Below are 18,198 nucleotides of genomic sequence, written 5' to 3'. Positions count from 1 at the left end.
ATATTAATGGAAGTATGCTTTTAAAATTAAAACCAATTAACAAATACATATATGGAAATGTGCCATTTTCACTTCTTGTCGCAAAAATTGTCTCAAGGACGTTTTTTTATTTTTAGAAGAGAACTAATGCAAAAATTTGAAAGCTTAACAAATCGAGAATCTGATGCGCAATCTTCGATTTATGCGTTTACGCCATAAAGGTCTGACCCGCTTCTCGGACCCCTCTTTATCGATAATCGACATTAAATTTTCGTCGTCGAAAATGCGGTCCGTGTGCCCGTTCCGTCGCTCGTTTGGGATTTTTTAATTGTGTTTATAAAACTCGTCGGACGACAACGTCACTTTGGTCTTATTTTTCATTTTGTTTTCAGACCTCCGAACGGATCGAGAGGAGACGTGTCCTACAACGCCAGCAGTCCTGGACACGAGCAGCAAGGCTCAGCACCGAAGCAGAACACGCAAGGAATCGGAACTTCTATTCCGAACAGAACTAATCCTGCAGGACCTCCGATTCAACCGCCAGCTCCTTTGACGCGCGTGCACACGCCCGCAAATATCGCGCAACACCACCGACTCTCCAAAGACTTGTGTTTAGTGGCTCAATCCATAACAATCGAATCTCCGAGTCCTTCTGGCACGTTGACGCACAACCACGGATCGACTTCGAAGCTCCTCCAAGATGAATCCGTTCAGAACGCATCGTCGCCTACCAACTACTCGTTGGGTCTCACTCCTCAAAACCAGTTGATCATGTCCAAGATGAGCAACCAAAACATGATACCCGAAAGAGATACGGGTCCTTCTAAGGTGGTCTCGTCTTCGGTGCTCAAGACCGGTGGCCAGATCGGAACACCCGTGAAGAGTATCGCCAGCCCTTCCAAGCTCACGGTTCAGAGCACGCCGGTCAAGAGCCAAAATCCGATGATCAGTTACGGGCTGGAGAGGAGCATAGCCGTGGTGAGAAAAGAAGTTGTCAGTAATAAAGATTGGAGAGGGTCTATTCAAGTTTCTGGAGCTCAGGATTGCGAACCGGGAATCCCGCAGCCGCAACAGCATCACCACATTAACTTGGCCCATGATGTAAGATGTTTTTCATATATTTATTTATATTGTGTACCAACAGCTTTATGCGTCACACCGTGGTTATAATACTAACTTAACAGGACCTAGTACTTTTGTTCCTTAAATATATAGTTTCATGAGTTTATTTATAAAATAAGTATGAGCTAAAGTTAAATAATAATGATTAGGATGTTATAAAACATATTTTACTCTTTGGTTTCGTTCCAATAAGATAATTTTTTATGATGTAGAAGAAGATCGGCAGTTCATTTTCAATTTTCAAAAAGTCACTATGAAAAATTGTGAGAGTTTTCTATCAACTGATACGTCAAAAAATCGTACTGCAATAATTTTGTGAATGCATTGTTTACGTATACAGATGTATGCGAGAGAAAAGCGATACATGCGCGTAAGAATAATCGTTGTCTCACTTGTTCTTGTTGAAGCGGCAATGCTCATTTCAAGGATTTTCGTCTGTGTCACATCCGGCTATAAAAATAAATATTTCGGTCTATTTCGCGCAAAATAAAATATATGTAATATCACAGTAACTGGTTGTCAACTCCTACAATACGATTGTGTGAGTAAAGCGTCTGTGTGTTTTGGATAAATATAATTTTAGTATTATCCCTTTATATTTTTTGGTTATATTTATACTTTAGGATGTTCATATCTTATTTAGCTTACTTCAGTAAAATAGAACAACCCATAAGTGACGTAGCAGTGTGTTATAAATGCGTTAAGTCAAAACTTGAAATAAACATAAATTGCAATACATTACAATAAAACATATAATATTAACAAAAAGATAATACACTACAAAATAAATTAACGCAAATAACTTGACACAGATTAACACTAGCAAATTATAAAGCCCAGAATGCCTTTGTTGATTTTAGCTAACATACAGTTATTTTTACATGGCTCGTATTTTTCGACTCAGAATATTAATATGATTGTGGTCAGAATTTATATTACTTGGGGCAGAATATATATTACAAGGTCAGAATATAAGCGGCTAGAATAAATATTAAATGGTCTGAATTTATATTAAGCGGTAAGAATTATTTTGATATCTCGTCAGAATCATTGTTTTTCAGTTAGAGTTGACTTAGTTCAGTATTTATTTCAGTTTATTGCTCAGTATTTGTAAAGAATAGCTAGTATTTATATTATATGATCTGTATTTAATTTAGCGCCAAGGTCAGTTTTGTGTAGAACTTGGTTGATTAAGAGCAAACTTGTATAATTGGGCTCGCAACATTGTAAGATGTGAAGATAATAAGCCAAGCGTGCTCTCCACTGCCGCTCTGTCGTTATTCCCGCTTCGTCCGTCTCCTTCGCGCTATACATATAATTAAATAGATTCGTTGCAGATTTATTGAGAGTTATTCATGAAGTGTTTTATAATTATTTATATTTATAGATGACATAATATTTTTTTTTTATATTTTAATTCTGATCATTCTATATAATTATTATGACCGTAGGCTATTTTTATTTTAACTATTTGGTATTTATTCTGACCATAAATAATATAATTATGACAGTTCATTATTTTAATTCTGATCGTCCTATATTTTTATTCTAACTATTAGATATTTATTCTGACCTTAAATAAAATAATTATGACAAGGCTGTTAATAAAATTCTGACCAAGATTTTTATTCTGATCCAAAGTTTTTTTAAATTCTTACTGTTTAATTTGTTGTTTTTTTATATTATAATGTATTTTTCTGCTTCCTTGTCTGATTTTATATTGTACTTTCTGTAATATTTTTTTTCTGATATTTTTTTTTAATAATCACATTTATATCATAAGGTGCGGAATTTCAATTAAAAAATTTAATTTATCCGGAATTTTTGGGTCCACCGTTTTTGTGTTCGCAAAAAAATATATATATTTTTTTATAAATAGGTTTTAATAGTTATAATAACAAGATTCTTTTAGATTTTAGCTACTGTAAATTAGGCTTGATGAAATTTTTTTCGATTAAAGTTATGAAAATTTTAAACTAAATTAAGCGTTTTTCAAAGACTATAGTTGGGAATAATTAAATATTTAATCCATTTATACCCAACGACAATTTCACAATAAATGTGTGATACACTATTTATATATATTAGTTAGTAAAATATTATGCAAGTGTTTCTGAAATGATTAATTATATTTAAAAATATTTTTAAAATACACACTGAAAAATTGTTATTGTTATTATTGGTACATAGTCATTATTATTGTTACTCGAATTTAGTATGTTGATCTTATTTTTAGTTCGCTTTCATACAGAGATCAGTGACGGTGAATATGAAGGAACATTTATTATACAATTTTCTATATAGTCTTCTAAAACATCCATGTGAATCTGGTTGTAGATTATTAGAGGTTTGGATCGGTGGTAAGATATAACGTATCATTAAAATGGGTTGAAACATATACATATTTAATTTCATGAATTTTGAAATATAAATAAAAACCCTTAGGTATAAATAGTTGTGATATATATTTCGTTGTACATAAATTAAACATTTTAACTATAAATCCACAAGGGCTCTTCTTAAGAAAACCGCCAAGATAACAATGGCGGCCTTAATTAATTTACTAATTAATACAAAAAAAATGTAAAATTGTGTAAAACTTTCACATTCTGTGAGAAATACTTTCACGGGAAGCGTGGTCGCCCAGTTGAGACCGAGAAGCTCTATGCAAAAATAGTTTAATTTTTACTTCATATTGATACGATTACGGATATATTGATACGACATAATTAACGTGTCAAGAAGCTCATGTGCGGAATTGACTATTTCAATGATGTACATATATATGTAATTGTCACGCATGGTTGATCATACATAAAATGCGCTATCGTGTTATTAAGCCATAGATATTATTAAGCGTTGACAGTATGAGAAATTATATAACATCTTAATAATGTTGAAATTTAGAAATTATATAAATGGTTATTTCATATCTTTACATTAAAAACAATGAGGATTATAATCAGTTAGAATAACAACAATTTGCATATTATTTGCATCTGCTTATTTTTTGCGAGTGAAAGTGTTTATTAGTTTTGTTTTATTTTCCTACAGCGTTCGGCCAGAGAGTGCAATAGTTCTTCGGATGAAAATAGGTCTTCTGGACATGCTTCAATGTCCGATAGCGGTGGAGGTGGAGGTGGAGCTCTTCCTGGTGGAATTCCTGAGGATAAGTCAGGAGGAGACAGATTGGCGGCTGGTGTCACTCAAAGGTCGACTCGCTCGAGGGCCAGCTCTCATCATTCCAGAAATAGGCACAGAGCTACGCCTGCCAAGGTAAGAACTATTAAATTCAACATTGTCTTAGAAAATAAAGCTTTGGTGCTGTATAATATTTAATTTATTATATACATAATCTCCACAGTTCTAATAGTGTAGAATAAACATGTGCGTATATTTTTAGTTCATGAGTAAATGAGTATCTATCTATAATATAATATCAGTATTATAGATTAATAATCAGAATTATTTAATATTTTATTTTATTATGATTTGAGTTAATTTCTCAAGCCTATCAAAAATAGGTTAACATCAAATGTTAAATTTTTGCGAGTTTATTTCTGCAACTCGTCGGATGGAACGTATTGTGCTTATTACTCCATGAATAATCGATCAGTGTTTACGGTACACAATTTTACACTATGTAATTCTAAAAACAGCAGTGGCTGTTCAAAATCACCGTGCCATAAAATCCGCTTATGCTATTGTTTACAATGAACGTGTTAGTTTAGCATCTAATAAATCAGTGGTCTTCAACCTCCTCGGCCTTAAGCATTTGTAACATAATGCTGGCAACCAAAAAGTGATTTTTGGATTTTTTCTTAAAACTTTGCCCCCCCCCCCCCGATCTACATTCTACAAAGGGACGTCATTTGGGGGGGTGGGGTATATGCTCCCCCTTGAAATTGCCTAGAAAAATGCATGTAATTTAATGAAATACTATAAAATCGAACAATACAAAAAACGTCCACAAACTGGGAAACTTTTGCTCCCCCTTGGAAAAAGCCCAATTGTGCCCTTTGTAATTTTGCGATATTTTCTTATCTTTATGTTATGTACAACAGCCATGGGAATAGCAACTAATAGTCAAAAAACATATTAACAAAGAAAAAACACTTTGTAATTGCCGAAAATCCAGAAAATATTCATACTTCAGATTTCATATTGTGCAACTGTGGATTTTCTCAATAGCTGTTATTGAATTTTGTAATGTTTAATTTAATAAGGTAAAAAAAAATTGCGTAGACCGAGAAGAAATAGTTCAAATGAAACATTGTACAAATTGCTGATTTAAGCTTTGAAACACTTAATGTTTTACTAATTTTAAAATAAAAATATGTAGTCTTGATACTTTTTAAACATAGATTATGTGATTATAAACTTGTATTCATTGTTTAAACTACATTGTTTAAACTTCTTTATAATTTTATGATTATATGTGCATATTTTATTGTTTACTATTGGAAACTCTAGTCGCTGTTGTGTCTTGAATACTTTTTACTTATTTCATTATCTAAAATAATGTTTATATTGATTGTATAAACAATGTACTTATCATAAAATATTGTAGTCATGAATTGAACAACTCTCAGTTGCAGGTACCATGGTCAGGAGCTGGAGGATTGGAAGACATCCGACTGGCCATTCAGCAGTTGACGCTGAGGTCTCACACTTCAACGAGCACATATTCGAGCTTGAGCGCAGGCTCCGATATGGCAGAAGGAGCTGTGGGTGCAGCGGCCCGCGTAGCCAGGGCTCCAAGATTAGTCAGCCATTCATCTCTCGAAACGGTCAATACGAACGTCACCAGTGCCGATGAATTTGTTTGGGTAGATTCACACAACAGGTACTTTTATAATAACTATTATATATAATATTCTGAGGTAATTGACTGGTTAATATGTATTTAACATAGGTTGGTCGAGCTGCAACAGTTACCATGGAGCGCTGGAGATTTGCAGAGAGTCTTGCACGCCGGAAGGTGCAGGGATCACATAGCGAGGATTTCGACTGAGACTATACCGAGAGTAGGATATTTATTGCAAAGAGCGCTGGTGAGAATAGCACGCGAGGCTCACAGGCTATCTCAAGGTTTTGGATTATGTTCCAAGCACGAAGTCGCCGGGGCTTTAAGGATCGTTTTGTGTCCATCGCTGGCAGATTCTTGTGTCAAAGTAACGTTGATCATGAACATGTAGTATAGATATGTATATAAAATCATTCAATTCATTATTATATTTATATTTTTAGTCATGTCTCCGTGCTGCTACAATGTTTGCTGTGTCGGGTGATAGTGGATTGAGACAGAGTAAAGCGCAAAGAGCTGCTCTACAATTATCAGTGGGTCGGTTTCATAGATGGATGGTGGACGTTAGACTTGGAAAGTTTATACACGAGTATGTATTATTTTTGTTGTTATTTACTATTTTTATTTATAAATATAATTACTGAACTTAACGATAATGAGACCTACTCACACAAATTAACTTATATAGGCATAATAATGCATCTAAATCCTTATTTATATAATATAAACGATCTATGATCTGATTTTATATAAAAAATATCCTTATTCAGGTTTTAATTTTATTTTTTCATACATTAAACAAGTCTATTTGACTGACAATTAACTTGATTATATTTAATAATTTAAGTTTTTTAAATATTATACTATGTTCACCCATTGGCATCCAAACGCTACACAATCAATAACACTAAGTTAGTTCCTATAATGATAACTATACTAGTTCGAAGGGCTTAATCCTCTTCAGTCGTCCGTTCAGGTTGTTCGTGTTAATGAGATTGAGACTGCTCGATGTTGACGTGCTGTCGGTTCCTCATTTCATGCTTAGCAGTAAAACATTTCATAGCACTTTCACATTTCATCAGATATGCTGCTATTTACTTGTGTGCCGGAATGGAGACCTTACTAGAAGAAATTATGCTTCTTTGCATGCCCTCTGAACCGGGCGTGTGTCTTACGCCAACGCTTTTAGAACACGCAATCGCTTCTTCGGGCGACCTGTGGGGACTGCTACAACCTTATGCTCATCTGAACGCTGGAAGAGTAGCTTCAGGTATGTAACTAAATATTATCAAATAAAAAAGAAGCACTTAATGACCGATATTGAATTTAAAGGTGCTCTATCTATGCCGAGATGGGCATCTTTGAGCTCAATCGGTTCCGGAGGGTCAAGTAATTCCACTAATACGGCCAATATGGAACAAAGTCATAACATCAGCGGTCTGAATCAAAGCGGACACCAGGCTGCAAACAGTCCAGCGAATAATCCATCAATCGGTAAAAATTCTAATGGTTCTGGTAAGTCTATTTTGATAAATGTGTATTTCTTTGCTCGGTAGTACTTAATTAAATATTTGAACTTTTCAAAGTAGGAGCAGTTTCACGAAACTCAACAGATAAAAGTGGTGGATCGGATTCATGGCTTTTGACAACTTGCGTAGGCGCCGTCAGCGAATTGAAAGATTTGTTGGCACGAGCTCCTCATATGACTCCTTTGACGCATACTGCAGTCAATGTACTGTTCTACTTTATGAGGTGTTCTCAGGTATGTATTTTTAACAATGTTCCCTTAACGTACCTTTTCATATTTTTTAAAAAAGGAGTAGCAAATCTGCATACTGATAAATCTTTTTATTCACAGCTTGAACATTCGCAAACATGGAACCGAGAAGGTGTTCAAGAATTATGGTATGAGCGCGCTTACGCCGTATTACCGCCGTTAGTAGAATGGATCAGAGTTGCCGGAGCTCATGCCGAGCAAAGAGGAGCTTCTGCTGCAGATCACGATGACGTGATGCAAGCCGCTAGATTGTTACTACCGGGCGTAGATTGTCCACCGAGACCTGTAGGGTATGAGTATGTTTTACTTTTTTTATATACACATCGATCTAATACGGAAATTAACAATGATATTAATATTTAAATATATAATTTATAGTATGGAAGAATGCTTACCTCCGAAACGCCTCACTGGAGTATCTTCATGCGAAGACGGAGGACGAGCCCAATTGGAATTGAGTTTCAGACTGTTACTCTCGGGTCGGGCCGATTTGATCACCCAAGCTATAAATCTACTACCGCCATCTACAGGTCTAAACACTATAAACCACCATGGCTTAACAGCTCTAATGCTTGCGGCGACAAGGAACGATGAACAAGTTACCACTGTATGAGTATAAATAACATTGTTATTATTATTATGTACATATGTACAATGTACTAAAATCTATTTATTTATGCATTACAGATGCTTCTTGATGCTGGAGCTGATCCAAATATAGAAACTCCAGGATGTGGAACAGTGGGTGCAACTCCCGGTTCTCCACCTCCGCCGCCTGCTTGTGCACCTTGGGGTGGAATTGCAGGATGGACGGCTTTGGTTTATGCTTGTGCAAAAGGAGCTAGTCCGGTGGCAGCTATTTTGTTGGCGAGAGGTGCCAGAGTCGAAGGAGCAGCTACTCATCACGAGGATAGGACAACGTTAACACCACTACAGGTAAATGTACTTTGTTATTCATATATATATGAATTTGAAGGATCTAGTCATCTTCAAAGTGGGTTGAAATCTAGATTTTGGACGTCGAGCTGGACCAGGTTGATGTGAAGAGGGAAGCGTTTACTTTTTCAATCTTCTCCGTCTGTCGTTGGTCTGCCTTTTCATGGTTTCGAGTTTGTACAAACTCAGCGAGTCCAAGCATGAGAACTCCGGTTCAAGTCCTTGATGTTTTTGTCAGAGTAGTGCCTAAAGCGAAAGCAATTATACACATAGACAAATAGACAAACTGGGAAGATTTTGTTCTCGTTCACTTTTTGCTGCAACAGTCAATGACGATGGATTGGGGGTTAGTTAGAACGGTTAATACTTGTCGCAGGTTTGGACAGGGATGTCATTCGGTTATTTCCAGGTGGGGGGGGGGGCAAAGTTTGTCAGTCTGTGGCAGGGACGTCATTTGGGGAGGACAGGTGAGGGCATTTGCCCCCTTTGAATTTGGCCAGAAAAATGCATGTCATTAAATGAAATACTATGAATCTTAATGAAATTGAAATATATAAAAATCTATCCCAAAAATATTTTTTTAAATATGTTATTTCAGTGAAATCATATCAGAACACATTTTCACCAATAGATATACTATATTTTTACCAGTGAACTTATAATTTATCTGGCGTATGCTAGTAAATTCATACGATTTCGACTTTTCCATAACTAATGTACATTTACGTACTTAATCATTATTTATTTACATGCAATGGATAAATGTAATAGTGAATGCATATTTATATATAAGTTATATTTTCACTAGTAAAGTCCAAATACATTTTCACTAGCTATATATTTCTACTAGCGAAAATATAATTTAATTGATAGGTGCTAAATGCAGCTCGAAAATGTCTATGAAATTCAATTTGACAGTTGTGAAACGTCAATTTTCTGTTCAAACTGAAACCTAACTTAATCAAGGTTCTAAAACTTATTATAATTTTAGAACTTTCATTAGGTCAACTCGAAAATACAAACTAAGCCAACTCATCTTTCATGGGGAAATAACCAGAAGAAGTAGTCAGACATCGCATCTCGCATATTGTGAATTACCGTAAAGTTGTTATGTCCTGTTCATATATTTAAATAAATAAATAATAGCATTTGGCAATTGAAAGTATTCAGAATGGTTATAGTGATGAATCCGCCTACTGTCACGTACGGTCTGCACCGAGCGTTAAATACCCTTAAAATATTATGACAAACATTTTAAGCTGTAGGAGGGTATAACACTTACCTACTTGTTGACTTTTATGACTTTTGTGAGATTTTGTTTCTTACACTCAGTGCGTCAATTTCACTGAAATCTTTTAGAACTCCATTTGGATTTGACAATGTAAGCTACTGTAGACTTACAGGGTGATTTAATTGATAAACCAGACAATGTTAATTCGTATTAAAATAGCATAAATGGTTATAATTTATAGATTTTACAGCAACAAATTTCAAAATTTCAGGTGGCGTGCGGAAGCGGAAACATTGAACTAGTACAATTGCTCTTGTCTCATGGTGCTCACCCGTTCTTGAGCACATTATTGAAAGACTCCCTTTGCTACTCCGGATCAGCGCAAAGAGGATGTTATAGGTTCGTATAATAAATTAATTAAAAATCTTGTATGGATTTTTTAAGACTACACATTCTACATAACAGCAGTTTGAATTTACCATATTCTATATTTTTTCATATTAATTAGTCGTTATTTTATTTTTGGTACAACCACTGTAAGCATTTATGCCACTTTAAACCAATTTTAACAAATATTTATAACCTATATAATTAATAAGACGCATAAATTGATTTTATTAAAACTCTAGTACAATATGTTTTGTTTAGCGTCAGCTTAAGAATTACATAAAAAACATATGTTTGAGCAAATATAAATATTATAATTATTATTTTCAGCGCTATATCTGTATGCTGTGTACACGGACAGAAGACTACGTTGAGAGCTTTACTTTCACATCCTATTGCTCCGCAAGGAGACGTGCTATCATTAGAGGAAATGTTAGCCGAAGGAGCGCCTAATTCCCCTGCTCCATCTGTGGCGACGTCATCGAGTGCTGCAAATCCAGCTAATAAGTTTACTAAATCGCAATTGAGAGCTTTACAAGAGGCTATGTATCACAGTGCCGAGACTAATCATTTAGGTTAGTATGATTTAAACGATATTAAACTAGCTTCCATCACATTAATTAACCTGATGATATATAGATATAACATTGGAGCTGAGAGCTCTCGGAGTCAGTTGGTCTTTACATTCTTGGATGCTTTCATTGGCTGCTGCGGCGGATAGAAGAATGGACGCAGTCATTGACCAACTATTGCAAGACTTCTTGCAAGTCTGTCCGGACGAATATAGTAGAACATTCGCTCATGAATGTTTGCCATTATTATTTAATATATTCAGATATAGCAAGGTTAGAATTAACACATTTTTATAATATATTTTTGAGATATAATTAATTATGTTTGTAATGAAATGCAGAAGGAAGGAACTACGCTGTTGTTAGCGGATATTTTCTGCACTTGCTATGGATGGGAAGCGATAAAGGCAATAAGAGAGCCAGCTCCAGTTCCAAACACAGCTTCTCGCATTGATCCTAAATTTGTAAATAATCCAGAGCTATCAGATGTTACTTTTAGGTATGTTTAATATTTTTAAAAGCCTCGCTTTTTATGCTCAGTAATTTTATATTTGTTACAAAAATGTATTTTTTTATTTATATGATTGTAGAGTGGAAGGACGCCTATTTTATGGTCATAAAATAGTGTTGGTTACCGCGTCGCCACGCTTACGGGCGATGTTGGCTCCGCCGAGAGTTCCAAATCACAGTCAAAGCTCAGTTAACACTTCAGCCGGACAAGTTCAATCTTCATCGAACGCCGGTTCGAGTACATCAATCTCGACCAGTCAATCCGGACAATCTACGCAATCTCCGACTGTTCAAATAAATGACATCAGATACCATATATTCCAGGTATATATAATTCTATTTCTACCTATAAAGACAATGTTTTGCTTAATAAACATTCATTTTTATAGTTGGTGATGCAATTCTTGTATTCTGGAGGATGCAACGGCTTAGAAGTGCCTCCGAGCGATGTTCTAGAGTTGCTTGCAGCAGCCAGCTTCTTTCAACTGTTGCCTCTTCAACGGTACTGTGAAGCAAGATGCGCACAAGCTCTGGATTTACACAACGTTGTCAATATGTATATACATGCAAAGGTCTGTATTATATATTAAAAACATAGATAACACTACGCAGCCCACAAGTAAATAAATAAATAAATAAATAACAATGTTGATGTTTTAAGGTGTACAATGCAGTACAACTGTTGGAATATTGCCAAGGTTTTCTTCTTCAAAACATGGTTGCGCTATTGACGTACGACGATTCAGTGAAACGCTTGCTATTCGGTAAAAGACTTCCAGGACATGACGTCCTTGGTGCTCTTTTGACAACTCTTCAGCAACGTATCAAAGCTAGACGCGGACCAAATAAATCGCGATAGCTTTTATAAAGTATTGAACCTAACTAAAATTATAATATATAAATAAAGAAAAAAATACCAAAATATTGTTAATACCGATTAAAACATTTACATCCAAGATCAATTAATATATTGTATATATATTTAATATATATGGATACATGCTGCTTATATATTTTGATTTTAGTTTACTTTATAAATTAATGTAACAAATATTTAATTTCTAAAAACATATTTTTATAAAAAAAATTATAATGAAAATATATTTTTTCAGTAACTATTATGTAGTTATATCAAAAATCTAATTATTATTAATGTTCGTATGTTGTAATACTACATTATTTATTTTTATACATTTCATTTTATATAATCTTTAGTTAAAAACATAATGTGACATTAGAACATGACATGAAGTAATATGTTATTCATTTATATAAATGTTTTATTTATTTTATTATTGTTTCGTGTGTAGAAATTATTCTGTAATCATCTATTGTTAGTGCCAATATCAAAATGTAAATCATATTAAACATATATCACTTTGTATATTACGTTATATATAATAAATTACTTTTTTAAAACTATAAAATAATTTTATTAATACAAACTTTATTTTTCTTTTTGCGCTTAAGTTACATTTTTCAGACATCTTAATCCTTTCTTTAATTTGTCTGTTATGTAACCTTAGTGATTCTATTCTACGTATTCACAATATTGTTGTTGTTATACTTAACTTAAATTAACCTATACAAATTAACCAAACCCTTAATCTAATAAAAGTTCTTTGGGTTGCGTTCGTCCCGTTGACGTAGCGATTGACCGCTGACTGACGCTCACGCTCCGTCGTTCGCCTCTCCACCTCTCGCCCCGCTGCAGTACACCCCTCCAGTGAACTAGCCATGAGCAGTTCACGATTAAGGCGAACCTAAGACGAAATCCTGCAGGTAGCCCGGTATTCGTAGAGTCCTGGTCGGTCTTGATGTTGTGGGGGACAGGCTGCGTGGCGTTGCTTGCTCGTCCTCGGTTCCCGGAGGTGAAGGGTTGATCTCCGGCTGCAGCGGTGTCAGTGAAGTCTCGTTCGATGGGGAAAAGTGGTGTCCTACGTAGCCTTCCTGTGTGTCTTCAGGTTGGGTGAATGCGGGCTTGAGGCGATCTATTGACACTGCAACACTTTTATCCCTGACCTTTAGCGTCAAGATCCTTTCCGTACAGGAAAGCACTTCGTAAGGTCCGTCGTAAGTTGGGCTTAACGGGGCTGCAGCTGCATCGCGTCGGACAAACACGCTCTTAGCTGATGCCAGGTTCTTAAAAACAAACGTTGGTGTACTTCTATGCTGGCGAGGATTTGTAGGGCGTAGAGCTGCCATCTTAACACGTAGGTTGTCGACGAAATCTTGCGGTTCGTTGGGCGTAGCTCGAGTGCCCGCTGATACGAACTCGCCTGGCAACAAAAGTGATTGTCCGTACACTAACTAGGCGGTTGATGCTCCTAGGTCGTATTTCCATGCCGCCCTGATCCCAAGTCAGTGGTAATTCTTACCGGCGCGCCGAATCTCGCCACCTAACCGCTGAAGAAAGTCTTGGCAACCATCTCCGCTATTATGTCAGAGATGGGGAATGCTTCCGGCCATCTCGTAAAGCGGTCCACGCATGTGAGCAGGTACTTGAAATCCCCAGATATTGATAGCGGTCCCACTATGTCCACGTGGACATGCTCGAAGCGGTTTGTCGGTGCCTCGAAGGTTCCTAAGGGTGCGCGTATGTGTCTGTTTACCTTAGAACGTTGGCACGGTATGCAGCTTCTAGCCCAGTCGCGACACTGTTTTCGCATGCCCGGCCAAAAGTAGCGTTCGGTTACCATCTTGACAGTTGTGTTCGTCCCAGGATGTGCTAATCCGTATGCCGAGTCGAAAACTGACCGCCAGTACTGCTCGGTGATGTACGGGCGCCTCTCGTTGCACCAAATATTTGAACCCGACACATGCCAAGGTAATCGCTGTAACGGTATTTCCCCTGCTGCTATAAGCTTTCATAGTTCTTCATCCGTCGATTGAGCTGCGGCTACAGCTCTAAAACTAATTATGGTTTTAGAACTTTCGTTAGATCAAGTCCAAAATACAAACAATGTTAGCTCATTTCTCAGCTGAAAATAAGAGGAAGAAGAAGTACAGACTTTTGTCTGCACTTGGATATAAAAATATGATAGCTATCCTTAATATTACTACGAACTTCTGATATGAGAGTGTTGGTCAAAGTATATTCAAACCGAATTTTGGTTAATAGGAGGGCGCAAAAACAATTATCACCTCTCAGAAGTCTAAAATTCGTGTCAAAAGCAATAAAATCGCGTCGGCGCGCTTTGCAGTGGAAACGCTCAGTAACGAGCGTTCCCACTGCAACGGCACGATTTTAGTGCTTTTTAAATATTAAAAAACAACTATTGACTGGCCAACTTTTGCTCCCCCCCCCCTGGAAAAGCTGAAATGACGTCCCTATATCCTACCCTTTCAGAGGTGTTTATTTTTATTTTTAAGATCAAGTTTGTTTTTATTTATTTTTTGTGCAATAATTGAGATTGTCACATACAACTTTTATATGTTAATTACACGTAAAGTTTTCCATAAGTGCGTCTGTAGACTCCTGGCGTCTCCGAAGCGGATTCAACTCTGAATTCCGGATGTCAAGATGAACTAGGAGATACAAAGAGAAAAGCGGCTGCTTTTGCGATCTTCGATGCTCTGAAGTTGGATTAGCTATTTTTGCTCGAAGTTTGTATGAACTTAGTGGCTCCAAGATAAAGAGCTCTTGAGTTCTTGAACTCTGAAGTGGATGCTCAAGTGTGAAATGTCAGTAATGTCAGAGAAGGTTTCTGAGAAAGTATCTAGGGAAGTGATCGTTGGCTGCCCAAGTTCTCGTGTCTCCCTCCATAGGAGATTTTGTTTTCATTCGGAAAAAATGTTTTCTCACGGTGGTGTCCCATTTTAACTAAGTCCTTTTTGTCTTAAACGTTTAAAACCCGTCTTTATCTAGCACATACCGACTGACTTTGATTTAATAGCATAATATTTGGATTCTTACATACAAAATTGGCACAACGGTGAGACATTAAAGTTTGTATTCTTTCATAAAATCATGAAAGCTGTGAAAATGTAGAGTAATTTTAAAACAAACCATTAAAAAGACTGAGAATACTTAACAAATTGTAAAGAAAAAGTTTTGCACAGAATTCGCACAACATTGCGCTTTTAACGTCTAGAATTCCTTCACTGTCGAGAAATTTAAAGACAAACAACAAAATGGTATCTATGTTTTGTCAACTAGTGTATCTTTAGGTTTATTACATTACTATATTAATTCAATATGTTTTTTAACCTCAAACGCTGTCCTAATCGTTGGCAACTTGTAATCATGTAAATTCTCTACACAGCATTATATATAAAAATAACTTTCAATCAAAGGTTATAAGCGTTATTTATTTTTAAAAACATTCTTGTCATTAGTATTTCCGACAGCATTTGAGTTTAACGATTTCATTGATTATCCTCATACAAACTAAAGAAATAACTCCATTTTGTTAAAAATAAAATTTTATTTCAGTTCGATTAATTTTCTATCAGGGCAGAATTAAAAACATAAATTAACAAAATTGCATAAAATTAAAACAGATAATTGAAACTTTTGGTAAAATCAGTACAGGTGTGTATAATATAAATGTATAAAAAAATCATGTTGACTATTATATTGGGTAATATTATAAAAGTGACCATTAGATAATCATTCGATTTGATCATAAAACATGTTTGTTCAGTATACTTTTTATTAAAATAATATTATGTTTAAGAAATAGTATAATATTAACATGTTTGGTTAATTTGTGCTTTGATGCAAAATAGTGAAATTAAAATAATCTAGCAAATAACCATTCTATATAAATTTGATGCCTTAAAAAATTAACTTTTCAATAAATATTAAATATAGTAAAACTAAGTTTGTGTATTAAAAATGAAAGGCTCACTATAAATAAGTTTTAATAATAAATAATATGTATATTCGCAGGAATTAAGTCTTTTACATATAAATAGTACGTAGATTATTTAATAAACACGTAATATTACCCATTTCGAATGACAGATTTTGGATTTACTATAATATTATACATAACATGTAATTAATTTACTTAAATTAAAAATAATATACAGTTATCATATACATAATGTAATATATTCAGCAAAAATATCATATTCAAGTGACAATAAAAGCGATTTAATTTAATAGTATTCGAAAACATCTTTGGTTCTTTCGATATTCATTATTTAATATATTAAAAAAATATTTTATTTCATAATGAATTAAATGTGATATTTATGTTAAGTACAAGTTGTCTGTTAGTTTTATAAGTTTGCATTTTTTTTACACAATTAACACTTATAAAGAAATTAACAAAAAACGTTCTTAACAAAGTCTTCATCGAAGAGACTAAAATAAATTATACGATAAATTAACGATAGTGTGCAGTATATTGGAGTTAATTAGTTTTTTTAACGATAGTGCATTCTAATCTTCACAACGATGATATTGAAAACTAGAATAGTTATAGACATGAACAAAACTGTCACAAAATGGCACTGAATACTTTTACGATATAGGCACAAGAAAATTGGCATCCATCTACGTTGGCTTTGTGACAATTTACGAAAATAACTTCAACGAATACAATAATTTAATAAAGCATTCAGTTTATAGATACACATATTTTTTTAACCACGTTCACCGTATAGTATTTTTATTTTCTTTCTCTATATTATTAATATGTTTATATATTTTTAATAATTTATAACAACATAGACATATATATAAATATACATATATGAACAATAATTTCAATAGAAAAAATGTATATTAAAAGTTCTATTAATTCTAATTACATTGATCGATATACGTATTATGTATATGTTTTAAATTTAATTTATCAAACATGATAAAGGAATTTTAAAATTAATACTATTTGTTGAAAATAAAAAATATAAACGTTTAAAAATTTTACTCAGTATGAAGATTATCCGTTTGTTGATTATATGATATTAATCGATAGCGTACATTAACGTTTTCATATCACAAACAGTTTGTATACAAATAAATACACAGGATTGTTGAAATTGATTAGTTTAGTAATATTCAGAGCTTAAGAGTATAATATAGTATATTTTACACCAAACAGAGATGAATTAAATACACATAGTCATAAGTTCATACACAACTGTTACAAAAATAACATAGATATACATTTTTGATGAAAATAGTAATATATTATTTATATATTTGATATCCATATAAATGTGACCTTAAGGGATACATATAAGGCCATGAAATACCATGTTCAAAGAAATCTCTTCATTTTTTTCATACACACATTTATAAATATTATATCCTTTACCGGTTATAGAAATTTTAATACTCCAGTGAACACATTATATGAGAAGCTAAATTCATTTATTGTGAATTTTTTGCGGTAGAATGTTGTATTACAGAACTTCAGTAAACAATAATCTAACATAAATGACCTTTATACGTATCGTGAACGAATAAGCATTCGCGAAAAATATACATAAAATATTCGATATACGTAAAGCTACATTTATGAGAAATCAATTTTATCTACACACGATACACGTAATAAATAATTTGCAATTTAACCTATACAGATATTTAACACCAATATACATATTATTCTAAATTATACGCTATTACCATGATTAATAATACTATATTCGAAAGTAAACGCAGTAAAAAAATTCATACATTTTTTTTTTAATAATGAGTTCGCAATTCTATTTTTATTTACATAAAAAAATCAGAGCAACATGAGTATATGTGACGTACGATTCTTTAGATCTTTTATCACAAGATCTGCCTATGTATAAAATATGAATCTTAAAAAATGTGACCTACGATTTTAAATTTATTTAAAATCTGACCTTCATGACCTTAAAGGTTATCCCAATGCGTCATGTTGGCCTAATAGAATACGTATATTTATCG

The 18,198-nt window shown here is 34.1% G+C and overlaps 1 protein-coding gene across 8 annotated transcripts in view; it reads left to right on the top strand.

The window, feature by feature from the left end:
* LOC148231908 (ankyrin repeat and BTB/POZ domain-containing protein 2) overlaps positions 1–12,209 on the top strand; it is a 70,442-nt gene extending 58,233 nt beyond the window's left edge. The window contains exons 4-21 of one of the 8 annotated variants that reach the window (XM_088191708.1): positions 372–1,080; positions 4,156–4,377; positions 5,700–5,947; positions 6,017–6,275; positions 6,352–6,497; positions 6,991–7,178; positions 7,241–7,423; positions 7,495–7,670; positions 7,767–7,981; positions 8,064–8,292; positions 8,373–8,621; positions 10,124–10,251; positions 10,570–10,814; positions 10,879–11,084; positions 11,153–11,310; positions 11,402–11,645; positions 11,711–11,893; positions 11,983–12,209. In XM_088191708.1, the coding sequence (XP_088047834.1) occupies positions 372–1,080; positions 4,156–4,377; positions 5,700–5,947; positions 6,017–6,275; positions 6,352–6,497; positions 6,991–7,178; positions 7,241–7,423; positions 7,495–7,670; positions 7,767–7,981; positions 8,064–8,292; positions 8,373–8,621; positions 10,124–10,251; positions 10,570–10,814; positions 10,879–11,084; positions 11,153–11,310; positions 11,402–11,645; positions 11,711–11,893; positions 11,983–12,180 (4,186 nt within the window). In that variant the 3' untranslated portion in view covers positions 12,181–12,209. Of the gene's footprint in view, positions 1–371; positions 1,081–4,155; positions 4,378–5,693; positions 5,948–6,016; positions 6,276–6,351; positions 6,498–6,990; positions 7,179–7,240; positions 7,424–7,494; positions 7,671–7,766; positions 7,982–8,063; positions 8,293–8,372; positions 8,622–10,123; positions 10,252–10,569; positions 10,815–10,878; positions 11,085–11,152; positions 11,311–11,401; positions 11,646–11,710; positions 11,894–11,982 lie in introns of all 8 variants that reach the window. The other 7 variants (XM_088191707.1, XM_088191709.1, XM_088191714.1 and 4 more) reach the window with 7 other exon arrangements.
* The last annotated feature ends 5,989 nt before the right edge of the window (positions 12,210–18,198 follow it).

Source organism: Plectrocnemia conspersa, unplaced genomic scaffold, assembly GCF_051122295.1.
Source record: "Plectrocnemia conspersa isolate PC_06_02 unplaced genomic scaffold, ASM5112229v1 ptg000009l, whole genome shotgun sequence".
In the NCBI taxonomy this organism is placed as follows: domain Eukaryota; kingdom Metazoa; phylum Arthropoda; class Insecta; order Trichoptera; family Polycentropodidae; genus Plectrocnemia; species Plectrocnemia conspersa.
This window is presented reverse-complemented; position numbering and strand designations above follow the sequence as displayed.